Source organism: Pelophylax lessonae (genome assembly GCF_965119305.1).
Source record: "Pelophylax lessonae genome assembly, chromosome: 7".
NCBI lineage: Eukaryota > Metazoa > Chordata > Amphibia > Anura > Ranidae > Pelophylax > Pelophylax lessonae.
Genome location: NC_138774.1, coordinates 214,550,615 through 214,568,499, shown reverse-complemented (window position 1 = coordinate 214,568,499; position 17,885 = coordinate 214,550,615). Strand labels below are relative to the sequence as shown.

The 17,885-nt window shown below is 43.7% G+C and overlaps 1 protein-coding gene across 1 annotated transcript in view; it reads left to right on the top strand.

The window, feature by feature from the left end:
• The window catches only part of CLIC3 (chloride intracellular channel 3), a 71,384-nt gene extending 54,316 nt beyond the window's left edge, over positions 1 to 17,068 (top strand). Inside the window, exons 3-6 of the mRNA XM_082262695.1 lie at positions 2,246 to 2,371; positions 10,717 to 10,823; positions 12,153 to 12,328; positions 16,597 to 17,068. Coding sequence (XP_082118821.1) covers positions 2,246 to 2,371; positions 10,717 to 10,823; positions 12,153 to 12,328; positions 16,597 to 16,761 — 574 coding nt within the window. The 3' untranslated portion in view covers positions 16,762 to 17,068. The remainder of the gene's footprint in view (positions 1 to 2,245; positions 2,372 to 10,716; positions 10,824 to 12,152; positions 12,329 to 16,596) is intronic.
• Positions 17,069 to 17,885: the final 817 nt, after the last annotated feature.

Sequence of the window (17,885 nt, the reverse complement as noted above, 5' to 3'; positions counted from 1 at the left end):
TGAAAAACATCCCCACAGCATGATGCTGCCACCACCATGCTTCACTGTAGGGATGGTATTGGCCAGGTGATGAGCGATGCCTGGTTTCCCCTCAGGCATGATGCTTGCCATTCAGGTCAAAGAGTTCAATCTTTGTTTCATCAGACCAGAGAATTTTGTTTCTCATAGTCTGAGAGTCCTTCACGTGCCTTTTGGCAAACTCCAGGTGGGCTGTCATGTGCTTTTTACTGAGGAGTGACTTCCTTCTGGCCACTCTATACCATACAGGCCTGATTGGTGGAGTGCTGCAGAGATGGTTGTTCTTCTGGATGGTTCTCCTCTCTCCACAGAGAAACTCTGGAGCTCTGTCAGAGTGACCAATGGGTTCTTGGCCACCTCCCTGGTCGCTCAGTATGGTCGGGTGGCCCGCCCTAGGAAGAGTCCTGGTGGTTCCCAACTTCTTCCATTTACAGATGAAGGCCACTGTGCTCATTGGGACCTTAAATGCTGCAGAAAGTTTTCTGTACCCTTCCCCAGATCTGTGCCCTAATACAATCCTGTCTCAGTGGTCTACAGACAATTCCTTGGACTTCATGGTTTAGTTTTTGCTCTGACATGCACTGGTAACTGTGGGACCTTATATACACAGGTGTGTGCCTTTCCAAATCATGTCCAATCAACTGCATTTACCACAGTTGGACTCCAGTAAAGTTCTATAAACATCTCAAGGATGACCAGTGGAAACAGGATGCACCTGAGCCTAATTGTGAGTGTCATGGCAAAGGCTGTGAATACTTATGTACCTGTGATTTTTTCTTGTTTTTTATTTTTAATAAATTTGCAGAGATTTCATACAAACATCTTTCACGTTGTTATTATGGGGTATTGTTTGTAGAATTTTGAGGGAAATAATGAAGTTAATCCATTTTGGAATAAGGCTTTAACATAAAATGTAAAAAAAGTGAAGCGCTGTGAGTACATTCCAAATGCATTGTACATAAAGGCTGTGCTTTGTTTAGTTTTGGTGAACAGTGACGACACATCACTGTTCCTCCAATGATACCAACAACCTCAGGTCCAGGAATGATGTCCACCTGGTCCCAATGTAAGTCTTAGGTGTCACTCACAAAAAAACTACAGTATATCGCAGGTCACATGACAAAACAGCCTGCGAAGGCACACTAGTGTGTGAATATATATATATATATATATATATATATATATATATATATATATATATATATATATATAGCATCCTTCTAGATAGGTGCTAGGTAAATGCATTTAGTGCTCCTGCTGCTTATCAGGGGAGCCTGATCCTTAGTTAGGTCTGTTCTCTGTGTTCAGTGTATTCATCTGGTCTGAGGGAGTGTCCCCACTGTATCCAATGGGGAAGCCTGTTGGACAGTGGAGGAAACCTGGCCAATGATACACAAGCTTTTGTACTGTCCCAGTGGGTTGGCATCTGGAGAGGTGCATCATGGGACTGATGATAAAAGCGGGAAGCGCATTAGGCAGGGCATCTTTTGGCAGGAGCAAAGTCCCAGGAGGAGGTGGACGGCTGTCTCTCCTCCTATAGGTGTGAGGAAGGTGGTTCAGGCGGTCAGCCTAATGAACCAGGTGTGTGGCGCTGAGCTGCAGAGGATCCAGAGCGCTGATAAGTGGAGCTACTGGCAGAGACTGTTGGGAGAAACAGTATCATGAGTACCAGGAGTTCTGCCTAAGAGAGGGGAGCACTCCAGAGAAGTCAGGGGATCGAGGAGCTAGCTCACACAGGATGTTCATCAGTAAAGGGGGTGCCGTGTAGTTGACCCTGAAGAATAGGAACAAAGGGGGTGCCAGGAAGGCCCTGAAGTTGTTCAGCAATACAGTATAGATTACCTCAGAAAACTCATTTACTTATACTTCACAGCTAAGGGCAAAGTGAAGCAGCGGCCTAGCCGTGACTAGCATTACTCAGCGTTACTCAGCATTTTCAAGTCGTCCCAGCCAATTGTGCATCGTTGTATAAAGTTGGAGTACCTCACTCATTCCCTTCTCCTATCCAAGTTCCAAATAAAACACAAAAACCAAAGCTACCGGACTGTTTCCTGACTGAGCTCAAACACTTGGGAAAATGTCAAACTGTCATGTTGTTGCTAATGGTAACCCAGGGGAACCCATAACCAGCAGCTTCCAAGGGAGTAGTGCTACATATATATGTGTTTTAGGTATTACTGTTTAAAAGGAAAAATAACATCTCTCTTTTCTCTTTTCTTTCACAAAGGGCACCAGAAATCTTGAAAGACTTGGCGCCGGGATCACAGCCTCCGTTTCTCCTCTATGACAATGAGGTCAAAACAGACACCAATAAAATTGAAGAGTTTCTGGAGGAGACCTTGATACCCCCAAGGTGAGACAAAGCCCCGGGCGAGAGGCCTGATAGTTGCGGGCACTAAGCTACCAATTCTAGCATGCCCAGCCAACCAAGGACATGCAGGACATGGTAAAAAAAACCTACCAACACGCGCGTTACAGCTGCCTTTTTTTCTACATTAACGTGTGTTGCCTTAAAGCAGAGCTCCCCCTATTTTATATAGTTGCTAAGTACGTTATCCTGTTTAAAAATGCTTTTACCAATGTAATTTTTTATTTTTTTGCAAGGAAATACCTTTTTTCCTTCTTATTTTAGCCGCACTAACGGCTGAGGCTGCCTAGGCGATTACGTCACTAGGCATATTGCAAAGGCTCCTGGGATAGCGACACCATGTATCCCAGCAGTTCTTGCGAATCGCCTTGAGATGAAATCTCACGTTGTTTCCAGACAGGAAAAGACACAAACCGAAGGCCTGGGATGTCCTGATTGACAGGTTGCTATAGCAATGGGGCGGGAATTTCCGCTGACGCTCCTGTCAAGAAGAGGGAGATCCAGGTTATTACTGCGCAGGCGCGAGATCGGGAGGTGCATGCTGGGTAGCCAGCTGCACTTTTACCCGGAATTACACATGATGCCCACATCCTCGATGGCCCCTGCCTGCTTCCGAGATCATGTAAGTTATTACAGATTTAAAAATAACAAGCATGAAAGCAGTTTGGACAGTAGACAAATTTTAAAGTCCAGTACTAACAATCATGGGGGAGCTTTTAAAAAATAAAATTATTATGGGGACTGGAGCTCCGCTTTAAGGCAGCCAATTCAAATGAATGGGCTAGCAACGCACTTGAATGGACCAGAAATCGACAATTATTTGCTATGTGCCCTGGCAGTGACCTGCGTGGATCCAGTTTGTAAAATGTCACATAGTGCAAATGAGTCCTAAATCCTGTTTTTAGCCATGGCAGGTGCTACGTGTTTTGTATGCATTTCATAACTTGCATTTTAGTTCTTTTCCTTTTTGTGTTATCTCATTGCCAGCCTTGAACTTTGCAGACCTATTTATGTGTTGGCACTCATAACTAGTTTATATGGAGGTTGAAGTGCTTGTAAAATGCAGCATGTTGTGGCTTCTCGTACTGCTTGGTGGGACTGGGACCAATACAGAAAAAGGCATTTTCAATTGTCCCTACACTCTTCATTGTTTGGCCTCATTCACACTGACACACCTACGTTTAACTTTTCTAAACCCAGGAGAAGTGATCTGAGAAGTATACAACTTTAAAGCGGTAGTAAACTCTGCTTTATGGCTTGTACCTACCTATAATAAGGCTTAGTTGTAGATGCAGTGAAGATTTCCTAAACATGCACTGTTTAGGAGATATTGACATTTGTTGAGGCCGGAGGTGTCACTGGCGCATTCACACTGCGCACTGAATGGACAGTACACTAGACTAATCCAACCATTAAAAGCACTGTGCTGCGACCATGGCTCCCATGCACGTGCGCAGGAGTGAGGTCCTCGTGGCCCAGCCATTCAAACAGCTGGAAAGGGTGAACCCAGAAGGAAGACCTGGTGAAGATGCAAGTGCCAAGCGTGCCGCTGGAGGGCTTCATTTTAGGGTAATTCTGTCATAATGTGCTAGTATGCCATGCTACCCTTGCTTTGGTCAAAGATGCTTCCAGAAAGCTTTATTTTTTTTTTTTTTGCATGCATTAGTAAAAAAATTCCTGCGCTACCAAGTGATAACCCTCAAAATGATAAAGGTAGGCCTAATAAACAAAATAATAATCTGTGGATTGCTGCATGCACAAAATGGTGTTCGCACAATTCATGAATATAATATAATAAATGTGTGCCGTGCTACCAGTCTCAAAATTATAAATGTGCAATACCATGCAAAACAATTAAGTACCAACTTATTAATAATAATGTCCTTCATATACAGTACATCAAATGTAAAATAATAAGTCAGTTCATAATAACGACAGTTTATCAAAAGTTCATATTGTGAAACTCCCAGGGCTTTTTTACAGCTGGAACTTGGTGGAACTCAGTTCCACCACCTCTGGCTCAGGCCCTCGGCTCCTTGCTCACCACTATCACATGTAAACACAGACATCCGGCTTCTGTATTTACCGGTGTCAGCTTGTTTCCCAGTGGCTCCCACTGAGTGCAGAATGGGGACAAGGGAGATGCAGGTGCCCAGGGTGCATTGCGGATGCCGACACCCCCACTGGATGATCTTCCTGCAAATAAGAGGCCGAGCCACCTACAGTGTGCGGGGAGGTACTGGAACTGGATGGGTTCTTCAGCTTAATACAACAACAAAAGTAAAACATGTGGAAAATGGTGGTGCTTTTGGGGGGGGGGGGGCAGTGGGGAGGGGGGATTTGCATGCAGAGGTTAAAGCTAAAGAGGGGTGAAAGTGAGATGTGGATGGGGGATGCAGAGGTAAGCAGCTGTGGAAGAAGGCTGAGCTCTATATTCTGTTTGTGGCGCATCCCCGCAAACTCTACACGTAGCACAACCCCAAACTCTGCACATAATGCACTCCTGGTATTTAATGCCCCTTTAATACCCTCCCACTGTTTGGTGTGATTTGGAGGGGGTGGGTGGGGGGAAGCATAATTTGGGGGGTCGTTGTTGAGTTCCTGCACCTATTTTCTGAGGAAAAAAAGCCCTGGAAATTCCAATTCAAAAAATCTTCTAAGCCACTTTTTCCTGATCACCACTGTGCTCTCAGTGCCCTCACCCTAATAATGTAATCTACAATACATGTAACATCACTTCCAGCTTGGTTCTCTCTGGTCAGCATCATGTACCAGGGTCCTCCGTGAACCTGTAGTGTGGCCTCCCACTCACTAGGGTGCTAGTATCCTGTCAGATGTTCCTTCAGGGTAAAAGGGTGCTGGTCCCATTAAGAGCATCTTACCCACATGATGTATGGTTACTCCAATGCCATGTTAAAATAGAAAGGATGCCCCCAATAGTGTAATACTGAAAAAAAGGAACGTAACGCACCACTGATGAAGTCATGTGGTGCGTGACATAACATGTAGGGCGGAGCCTGAGGGATCGCGGACAGGAAGTGACATCAAACCAGGAAGAACAGTACCCCTGTGAATGCATTTAGTATTTTTATCTATGTAAGCAGTATTTTAATTATAATAAAGCTTTCATTTTACAATATTGGGGGCATCCTCTCTATTTCAACATGGCATGGGAATAACCATAAATCATGTGGGTAAGACGCTCCTAAAGGGATCAGCACCTTATTTATTACCCTGGAGGAACATCTGACCGGACACGAGCACCCTAGTTAGTGGGAGGCCACGCTACAGGTACACGGAGGACCTTGGTATATGATACAGACTGCAGAGAACCAAGCTGGATGTGATTGTACAGGCGTTATATTTCACACTATTAAAGTAATGATGAACTGTTATTATTATGAACTGACTTACAGTAAAACCTTGGATTGCAAACATAATACTTTCCGGAAACATGCTTGTAATCCCAAGCACTTGTAATCCAAAGCATATCAAAGCAAATTTCCCCAAAAGAAATAATGGAAAATCAGATTATTCGTTCCACAACCATTTATTCAGAAGTCTTTCAGTTTATAGTCCATATGAAAAGATTATAGCAATGTGATAGGTTGTGTAACCATAAAATGTCCATCCACAAATGGCAGCCTCTACACGGGGATTAGAAGCAAAATTTAGCAGGAGCTACAGAGTATAAAAGAGAAGAGGGGCACCTCTTAAGTGTAGCAATATGGTTACATTTAATGAAGGTTCAACATTTAGCAACTCACATGATTGATGATTAAAAGAGGCACATCTAAGTATGCAGGCATCTGGGGTAAATCTGTCCACGTTGACCATCCTCCTCACTGCCGACTCTCACCGCTGTCAGTCTGCAATCATGCCCGGGAAGACTACTCTGCAGTAGAGTGATCTGAAAGTGAGGCTTGAAGCGCTCGTGGAGCGCAGTGTGGAAGGGATGATGATGATAACGGTGGCAGTGCGGAGGATGGTCTATGTGGACAGCTTTACCCCGGATGCCGGCATACTTAGATGTGCCTGTATTAATCATCAACCATGTGAGTTGCTAAATGTTGTATCTTCAATAAATGTAACTGTATTGCTACACTTAGGGCTCATGCACAGTGCAGATATAAAAAAAAAAAAGCTGCTTTTACAGGCATTTGAGCTTCTATTTTAGGTTGAAGAAGCTTGTGCTCTTTTGCACATTTTTATTGAGCTTCTTTGCGCATAGGCATTTTTTTTATTTTTTTCACAATTAGAAGCGTCTTTCTTCTCTTTTATACTCAGTTGTGATCTGGTGCTACTCATATTGCAAGACCTCGCTTGTTTATCGTTAAAATTTATAGAAAACGTTTTGCTCGTGTAGCAACCTCCTAGGTAGGTGCTAGAGAGAGTATAGTTTTGTGTCCTGTCTGCTTACCAGAGGGGCTGCAGGTAAATCTATATTGTTATCTGCCTACCAGAGAGCAGGATCTGTTAGTGAGGTCTGCTCAATGTGCTCAAGTGCAACTCGTTCTGTCTGCAGAGTGTTTCACACTGGTCCAATAGGGAGGCATATTGGACAGTGGGAGGAAACCTGACAAAATGGGTTCACAGGTGTTTGATACAGTCCTGGTGATTGGCAGAGGAAAGTGCCTTGTTGCATGCTGGGATCTGTGTCAAGGGGCCTGACCTGAAGGGGGCCACCCCTGCAGCTAGTAAAGTCAGTGGACGGGTGTCAGTAAAGGGGATGCTAGTGAGTATCCCAAAGATAATGTAGATTCATCAAGTCTATTGCTGGAGAGAAAAGAGCAAGGTGACTTAACTCTTTCCATACATGTGGCAGTATGGATTAAACCAGTGGTGTCCAAACTTTTTTCAAAGGGGGCCAGATTTGATGAAGTGAACATTCGTGAGGGACAACCATTTTGCCTGACATTTGAACCATTAAAATTAAATATACACACACATTATATATATATATATATATATATATATATATATATATATATAGGAAATAATAAGCATCTGTACTTTATGAATAAAATCACACTTACTGAAACAGGCAGTAGGATTGTAGATTGTGACACCTCCTCGGTCAGCTCCATACATACATACATACATACATACATACATACATACACACATACATACACACACAACACACTTACAGAAACAGGCAATAGGATTGTAGAAGTTACATCTCCTCGGTCAACTCCACAGGATCCTTGGTCGGCTCCTACAGGTGGCTGTGTGCGGTGAAGGAGAGAAGGCATTCTGCACTCGTGGGCGGCGCCAGGCAGATAGAGCCAAGCGGGGGGGCGGAGCGGGACTCGGGAGCAGCCAAGCTGCCAAAGGAGGCCAGAGGCCCCACCCCCGGGCCATCGCATTGGCATCGGGGCGGGGATGTGAGGAGGCATTGAAAAAAGGCATTGACAAAAGGCAGCAGTGTCTCAGGGGGCCATACAAAACTAAAGGACGGGCCGCAACTGGCCCACGGGCCGGACTTTGGACATGACTGGATTAAACAGTACAGCTGCTTCCACAGCAACCTGGTGAGGCCAAGTGAGAGCTGTCCTTATCCATTGTGAATAGTAACAGTTGGAGTATCCAACTATTCCCTTTTCCCATCCAAGTTCAAAAATAAACACTAAAAACCAATACCGCTGGACTGTTTATTGTATGACGAGCCATCGGGAGTAAGGATGAATGTGTGAACCTACCCTAAGTCACTGTGTGCTGGTAATCAGAGGAGGCCCAACAAGTCATCATACAGCAGGTCCTACGGGGACAGTGCTACACTCGTTTTGTAAAACCTTTGTAGACCAAGTTACTTGCAATCCAAGGTTTTACTGTAATTATTTTACACTTGATGTATATGTAAAGGACATTAATATTATTATTAATTTGGTACATAGTTGTTTTGCATGGTATTGCACACTTATAAGTTTGAGACTTGTAGCACAGCACACATTTATTATATTCCATTCAATATTTTTTTGCACACTACTAGTTGGCAAATGGCAACTCCCTTTAGCAGTAGGCAGTACAGTTAATGAGCAATTTACTAATGTATACTGCTTGCTGCATTTTCATTGCCATGCATTTCTGGCTCACTGTTCTATAATTATTCTCTTTTTATATTTTATTTTATTTGGAATCTGCTAAAGGTCTTATAGCACAGATCATGTATTTCACAAACTCAGACCAGGCTTGTCATCGTATTATCCTTAAGGGACAGTTCACTTTAGAAAAAAACTCTGCGTGTTCCTGCGCAATTCACATGCGGTTCAGTGTGGTCCGATTTGGTCCCATTCATTTTGCTCAAATCGCACTGCACTTCTGTACCATGAGATCCAGTGCAGGCAACTGCACTGCATTTGCAACCTGCATTTGTAGTGCTGTTAAAGTTAGCCCCGGTTCACACTAGGGCGACCTGTGAGGCGACCTGGCCGCCTCACAGGTCGCCGCAGGTCGCCTCCCATAGGGAAGCTACGGACCCGTTCTAATAGGAGCGACACAAGTCGCTCCGACCTAGAAAAAGGGTCCGGAGCTTCTTTGGGGCGACCAGGAGGCGACCGCCATAGACTTCAATGTTATGAAGTCTGAGGCGGCCGCTCCGAGGTCGCGGCGCGCTGCTCGCACCGCGATCTCGGAGGTCGCCCCTGAAAGTAGCGTCGCGCCAGTGTGAACCGGCACTAATTGTAAAGGTCTGTTTTTGTTTTTTTTTGTTTTTAAAATACCAAACATGTTATTCTTACCTGCTCTGTGCAAAGGGTTTTGCACAGAGCAGCCCCAATCCTCCTCTTTTGGGGTGCCCTGGTGCCGCTTCTGGCTCCTCCTTTTCGTTAAGTGCCCCCACGGGGAGCCGCTTTCCATGGGGGCACCCATGCGGGCGCGCTCCCGAGTCCTGCTGCTGCGTCCATTGACACAGACCGCAGGACTCAGCCCCGCCCCCCACTCTCGTGTCCCTTGATTTGATTGACAGCAGTGGGAGCCAATGCTATCAATCTATCCAATGAGGACCCAAGACAGCAGCTGGAGCTGCTTGGCTCGTGCTCATCACTGGAACGTTCGGGTTCAGGTAAGAATAATTGGGGGGGGGGGGGGGTACAGCTGTAACCAAGAAGGTTTTTCACCATAGAATGCATTAAGTTGAAAAAACGTGAGACTTTACAACTCCTTTAACTTAACATTGACACCCGCTGCAGATCACAATTGCGGAACACACACGGAACATTGGTTTTCTGCATCTCATTCTGGTGTGTACAGAGCTTAAAGGATACTCAACCCAATAATAAAAATGCAATATAATGCACTTTATAATCCTTACATGTGGTGTCTGCATTACTTTTCTTCTTTTCAAGCTAAGAACATTTTCAGCAAATCTAGAAAATAGCTGTTGATCTTGCCAGAAATGCAGTGCTCTTTTCACTTCCAGTGAGCTACACTGAAGAATATCTTTTTTTTTTAGCTATCTTCTGTAGACTACCAATTGCCTTGCCCACCATATAATGGAGATGAAGAGATACCAACATGGTTTTAGTCCATATCAGCATAGCAGCCCAGGGTGATAACCATGGCTCCCTCCATAAATACAGTGGAGGACTGACGTACCCATCCTGGGATAGCAAATGTGTTATTTGCAGGATTACCAGGTTAAAAAAAAGGAAAGAAGGAATCTTTTGAAAAAAATAAAACTAATGTAGCCACCAGACCAAGGACAAGTAAAATTGCAATATATTAAATTTTTAGTTTTGAGTTTGTATACATTTTAATTGCCCCCCTACAACCACTTTTTTGTTTTATTCTTTTATCTATTATTTTGTATTGTTTACAGTGGTCAGGAGGTGGATATACACAGGAATATATTGGGTGGTATTGCACCTGGCTGCCCGGTAATAAGAGTCTAAGTGGGGTCGCTAAAGGCAATCTGGGTTCTCTGAAAGATATTCTGCACTTGCAGAGGATTTCTATGCTCAAAGACACTGGGAGTTATTTACTATAACTGGAGCGTGCAAAATCTGGCGCAGCTTTGCATAGTAACCAATCAGCTTCCAGGTTTTATTGTCAAAGCTTAATTGAACAAGCTGAACTTAGAAGCTGATTGGCTATCATGCACGGCTGCACCAAATTCTGAGCGCACAAGCTTTAGTAAATCTCCCCCAGAGTGTTAAAACTACTGTCATTACTTTACATCCTCTACAATGTCACTGTTGCACAGGACACAAGGAGTCAGGACTGATAGAATGAAGGCACTGAAGTTCTGGCTAAACTCTCATAGAATCCTACATGCTTTTTCTCCAAAATGATTACTACAATATGGTAATTAATTTTTTTTTTCATTTTAGCTATCCTAGCATGACACCTAAATACAAGGAATCCACCTCAGCAGGGAATGACGTTTTCCATAAATTCTCTGCATACATCAAGAACCCATTACCAGCCCACGAAGACAGTGAGTATACACATCATATAACATAATACAATAATATACATGTGTAGCACCCTCCTAGGTAGGCGCTAGTGAGAGTATAGTTTTTGGCTCTGTCTGCCAATCAGAGGAGCTGCAGGCAAATCTATATTGCTCTCTGCCTATTAGAGAGCAGGATCGGTTAGTGAGGTCTGCTCATTATGTGATTCGTTATATCGAGAGAGTGTTTCACATTGGTCCAATAGGGAGGCATGTTGGACAGTGGGAGGAAACCTGCCAAATGGATGCATAGGCTTTGGTACATTCCTGGTGATTGGCAGGGGCAGGTCGCCTCAGTGCATTCTGGGATACTGTATAAAAGCCAGGAGCACATGTGCTGCGGGGTCTTAAGCTGGTGAGCAGAGTCCCGGAGGGAGGGTGGTGGCTGCCTCCTCCTCTGTAGCAGTGGCACGTGGCCTCAGGAGGTCGTCCTAAAGGCCAGAGGAATGGAGCTGAACCCAGAGGTCCAGGAGAGCTGACTGAGGGGGAGACACTGGAGATCCTAGAAAAACAGTATCGCGAGTACAGGGGCTTGTGTCGAGGGGCTTGACCTGAGGGGGACCACCCTAAGAGTAGGATAGTCAGTGGACAGGTGTCGGCAGTCAAGAAAGAGGATACTGAGGAGAGTGTCCCGAAGATAACCTTAGTTCATCATGTCATCTTAGGAAAGAGACTTAAAGCTAAATTCACCTCAGTGGCAAGGTGGATCAACAGCCTGGCTGTACCGAGAGATAGAAGTCCTCCAATATTGTGCATAGTTAATTCAGAGTATCCCACTATTCCCTTCTCCCAATTCTAATTTATAATAAAACTCAAAAACAACTACATACCCCTGGACTGATTATTGGACGAGCCAAAGAGGAAAAGTGAGAGACTGTGCATGTCAAGGTTGCTAATGGTAACTCAGGGGGACCCGTAAGTGTGACATTTGGCAGTCCTCAAGGGGACAGGGCTACACATGTATTATTGTATCATAAATACAATATTAAAAATAATACAACATATTTAAACTTGAATTTATAAGAATCTGAAGCTCCACTCTACGGTTTAATAATAATGCATGCTTACCTGTCAGAGATAGGGGTGTGTGCTGTTATTCACTCATATATTCTCTCCCTGTCAGTGCAGTGTCAGGCGGTAAATTCCTGAAACATTTTATTAAAAGCAAGGTTCTTAGAAGAACCATCATGTTTTGGGGGTAATAGAGCTCCTTTTTTCAGGACTAAAAACAATATATAGAAGAAAATACAATAAGTCATTTGTTTTTATAGTGGATAGTGAAAAAGTTATTACCATCCTAATTTTTTTTTCCAGATCTGCAAAAGAATTTGCTGCGCTCATTCCTACTCCTAGACCGTTACCTGTTGACTCCACTACCACATGAGTTGGCCAATGACCCCAAAATGACTGAATCCAAGAGGAAGTTCCTGGATGGAGATGAACTGACACTTCCAGACTGTAACCTCTTGCCTAAACTCAACATCATCAATGTGAGCAGGAAATACATCTTTTATTTTTTTAAATACTAAAATGTCATGTACTTTCTGGGTCAATTCATCCAAAAGTACCATTTTAATCATACATGGAGCATGGTAGGTTGAGTGAGCCCTTGGCTTCTTCTTAGCTTTGGTTAGAGTAGAACAGCCTTCCTCTGGATCAACTGCAGGTATAGGATTGTGTATATGGGATTCTATTGTTGGGTTTTCATTACTGTTTTTTTTATTTTTTTATTATTGGTTGAGCCAGATGGACTTGTGTCTTTTTTCAACCTGACTAACTAACTATGTAACTATATATGCATCCCCTTCTGCTTTGGAGAAAACTGTGACATTTTGGATTTTTTTTCCATTACTTTCTGTGCCAGTGACAAAGTAAACCCGACAAAGGAGTAAAACCCTTTTACACTCTATCCAACACTAATATAGCATGAAATTAGGACTGGGACTTTTTCAGGTGCTACAGTGGTATATTTAAAAATATATATATATTTTTTATTAGGAATTAGTTCAAAAATGAACGTGGATATAAAATACGGACTTTGCTTTAAGTCTAAAAAATATTGCAGTCCTTCACAACATGAGCTGCTATCACATAAATTACCCACCAATGAGTATTTTAATTATTTCAGTAACAATTCAAGTGTTACTTTAAGGGGAGACCTCTATGCGTTTCTCAGATAGGCTGATCTGCTTCATTATTATTATTATCCAGGATTTATATAGCGCCAACAGTTTGTGCAGCGCTTTACAATATAAAGGGGGACACAGACAGTACATTTACAATATGATAAAATACAGAAGGGTAAAGAGGGCCCTGATCATAGGAGCTTACAGTTTAATAGGGTGGAGCAAGCTGTACAATAGGTTAGAACTATGGGGGATAAGCTGATGGAAGAGATAAAAAGTTCAGTAAGGTGGAGGTGGGATAGGCTTACCTGAAGGGATGAGTTTTCGGGGATCACCTAAAAGGCAGCCAGAGTAGGAGATAGCTGGACTGATTGAGTTAATGGAGAGGACGGTTTGGGTGATATTTGGAGATAGGATTGTTGATGTAGCTGGGGGCAGAGTTGTAAATGACTGTGTGTGTTGTTGTTAGCATTTTGAATTTAATTTACTGGGCGATCGGTTTGCCTAATGGGGGATCAGGAAGTAATCCCCCCCCCCCCACTTGCATGAATTGGATCAGGGGTGTAACTACAGGGGCTGCAGAGGTTGCAATTGTGCCCCATGCTCCAGGGGGCCTGTGTGTCTCCCCTGTACACCTGTATAGGAGGGGCGGTGGGGGCAGCATGTAGAGAAATCAATATCCTCCTTTTTCCTCCTGTAACTGCAGGAGGAAAATGGAGGAGATTGTTTCCTCTTTGCTGCCCCCGCCACTCCTCCTATCCAGTTCCCTTGTGTTCTGCTGTCTCTGGGTCCCTGTGTTCTCCCCTGGTTCCACCCCCCCCCCCCCCCCACTGTGCTCCCTTCCCTCTCCTGTCGGCTGCTGCAGGGTAGGTGTCACAATAGAGAACCAGGAAGGGGTCGGTAAACATGTAATTTACCAGCTCCTTCCTTTTCTGAATGGACAGAGTCATAAAATAAAATGATAAAAAATAATACAATTAAAATAGCAAAAAATAAAAACTACTGACTCCAGTGAGTGAACTTTTAGGATTGCAAAGGTCACACTTGCGACCAGGCCCTGGCATTCCAACACCGTGGGGAGGCCCCAAGATGGCAAGAAGGGGACCCACTGCAGAACTTGTGAAAAGGTCTGTAATAAAGGTCCCTGCAACGAGAGTAAAGGATCAGTTGGAAGAGCCCCAGGCTTGAAGGGAAGGTCCCCAGCCAGGGATCCGGGGGGCCCTTTATGGTTTCTTGCAGCGGGGCCCTGAAGGTTCTAGTTAAGCCTCTGAATTGGATCATGCTTTATTAGGGTTCCTTGCCTTCCTCTGGATCAACTATGAGTATAAAATAATTTATATGGAGGTTTTCAATTTCTTTGTAGTTTTTATTTTAGTGGTTGAACTAGATGGACTAGTGTCCCATGGTGTGCTGAATAAGCCTTTGGGTACTTCATAAAATGAATAGTACCACAATACACAGCACAAAGGGCTGTGCATTAATGTGATGACCGATAATAGAAACACAGGCAACAATAAACACTCAATGGAAGGTCTAAACTTCCCCCAAAGGTTTTGCCTAGAGATACATTAGAATCATTAGTGAACAGTCCGTCATACTTACACTTACAATAGCGTTTGTCCCTTTCTGGTTGCAATAGCTTACTGGTTTAGCCAATGCTATACTGGGACTGGTTTATCCCACCAAGGTGACCCCGGAGATCAGATTGGGTTTGGATACATTTTAAAATATAAATAAAGGTTCCTGCATGATTTTCTGAACAAGTTACTATGGGATGCACAAGCCTCATTTGTGTCTCCCATGCTCCCCCTCCTGGACACTGCAGCTCACAGTGGGAGAGTCTCAGCAGAAGAGGCAGTGGTATCAATTCAGAAATCAGTGGTTAGGACTAGGTATGGTCAGGGCCGTCTGATAGGGGGGGGGGGCCACCAGCCCTCTTGTAGGGGGCCCCAGCACACAGGGGGGGCCCACACAGAGAGGGGGATTAGTGATGGACAACAAATAAAGAAATCTTCCTCCAGCACCTGAATCTGATCTGTCCCTCTCCCTGCTATCAGCTTTTATCTGTTGAGAAAGAGACAGTCGTCCCTCACTAATCCCCTCCCTTGTGTGGGCCCCCCCTCCCAGCACTTATCTCTGCTCAGGAGTTTATTTGTAAATTGTAACTTTGTTTCTCTCTCTCTGATCGCTGAGCTCCAACTGCCCAGCCTGTATATTTTTCTCATCTCATCATCTTTTATTTAACATTTTTTTATTTAGATTTAGCAGGAATTATGTGAGTTATTTTATATTTGTGTCTGATAATAGTGATTTTGTTGTAGTTTTAGCTAAATATATCTTTAATATTTTCTTGGGGGGGCCCTGCCAGGTAGTCTGTACGGGGCCCCGTGATTTCTAACAGCAGCCCTGGGTATGGTCAGGTGCTGATTGAATCAGTGGCAATGTTGTCAGCCTCGTTACCTGCAACATCTTCTTATGACCTCTGTAGCACAAGCAGGTACAGCCTACATTAGAGGGACAACTTTGCTCTGGCTTCAAGAGCATAGCCGCCATACAATCAAAAGAACCTGCAATAGGTGTACTTTACTGGCAGGATCAACAGGTACCCTAAATTACTAAAAGTATTGGGACGCCTGCCTTTACACACACATGAACGTTATTGGCATCCCAGTTTTTGTCCATAGGGTCCAATATTGAGTTGGCCCACCCTTTGAAGCTATACCAGCTTCAACTCTTCTGGGAAAGCTGTCCTCAATGTTTAGTAGTGTGTCTATGGGAATGTCTGAACATTCTCCTAGAAGCGCATTTGTGAGGTCAGGCACTGATGTTGGAGAGAAGGCCAGGCTCTCAGCCTCTGCTCAAATTCATCCCAAAGGTGTTCTATAGGGTTGAGGTCAGGACTCTGTGGTGCAGGCCAGTCAAGTTCCTCCACTCCAAACTCACTCATCCATGTCTTTATGGACCTTGCTTTGTGCACTGATGCCCAGTCATGTTGGAACAGGAAGGGGCCATCCCCAAACTGTTCCCACAAAGTTAGGAGCATGAAATTGACCAAAATGTCTTGGTATGCTAAAGCCTTAAGAGTTCACTTCACTGGAACTAAGGAGCTAAGCCCAACCCCTGAAAAACAACCCCTTTGGACCAGTGCACAAAGCAAGGTCCATAAAGACGTGAATGAGTGAGTTTGAGGTCGAAGAACTTGACTTCAACCCGCCTTCTCATCCACATTAGTGTCTAAGCTCACAAATGCACTTCTGGAAGAATAGTCAAAAATTCCCATAGACACACTCCTAAACCTTGTGGACAACCTTCCCAGAAGAGTTAAAGCTGGTATAGCTGCAAGAATGGACCAACTCAATATTGAACCCTATGGATTAAGACCGGGATGCCATTAAAGTTCATGTGTGTGTGAAGGCAGGCGTCCCAATACTTTTGGTAATATAGTGTATTTGTGGATTGCAGGGTAACCAAGAGAAATCCGTCAGTGCAGATACCTAAATATTTCTTTGCTGCAGCAGTTTTTTTTTTTTTTTTTTTTTTTTTAAGGTAGGCCATGGTACTACTTTAAGCCGATTGCATAGATATGTAGATCTAAGAAACCATAAAAAAACCCTCTTCTTTCTCTCCGGCAGACGGTTTGCAAACACTTTCGCCATTTCGACATCCCCAAAGACCTGAGAGGTTTATCTCGCTACCTGAACAACGCAGCACAGCTGAAGACCTTCACATACACCTGTCCAAACAAAGATGAGATCATACTGTTTTATCGCTCTGTGGCCAAACCATTGCCCCGCTGAGGGCCTTCCATACACAGCTTTGAACTCTTCACCGCTGCATCCAGTGTGCACGGTGCAGGACTGCCATCACCGTCCTATTACCTTCTTTGGCTACAGACAGTTGTGTTGCAAGAGCGCCCTCTACAGCTTTCAGTATGCAGTATCAAATAATGGTATAAAACACTGAATTGTCCTTGTACAGCCAAGCAATGTTGATATCGTCTTCCATGGAGATAATACAAGCAGACCTGTCTTCATTCAAGTAAAAAGACTTTATTGATTCTGTATACATATACATTCAATATTAAAACAGTTACAAAAAAATAAACTACTGTTCTTGGGGGGGGTTAATAAGTGGCTGCAAACAAGCTAAGAATTACCATTGACTGATACCCTAGTAAACCTCTTCATGGCTTGAATTTGTAGGTTAACATAAAGCAGTAGGTGGCAACTATACATACCAGGCCTCTTTAGTGGAACAAAACAGACCATCCAAAGAAGCCATTCAGAATCCATCTTGTACTGGTCTGACTACAGGAAAGTGAATTTTGGGTTGCCGCACTTTGCGCCTTGAGCTTATTGAATAAGGAATAAGTTGAGACAGTTCCAGGTGAACAGACATCTTCTATTTCCATGAATATACTCAAAAATTGGCCACCTTCTCCATATTTAGCGTTTTAACACAATTTTATCCCATGGGTATTAAGTACATACTGTAGTTTACCACTTAAAAGGCTAGCCATACACAGCTCGATTTCTCTTGTTCAGTCCTACTGAACAAGAAAATTATAGAAGTTAAGGGTTTCCCCTATCCATGCTAAACAGCATGGATGGAGGAATCGTCTGTGTACACAGGGAGCCATGGCTGAAAACCCAAACAATGACTGCATCTCATCAGATGCAGTCCCCGTTTGTCTGAAAATGTTTCCACCTGGCTTATTCTCAAACCACTCACTGCTCGAACTTTGGCCAATTCAGCAGGAATTGTCCACAATTCAAGTTGTCTATGGCCAGCCTTGCACAACCCAATGCGCTACTAATATAATTCTGTTACCTACCTATATTGTTATTCTGTTAATTTAATGTAAACTCTGCTTGCTGACATTCGGATATGTAAATAAAAATGTTTTGTTTTAAAATCAACG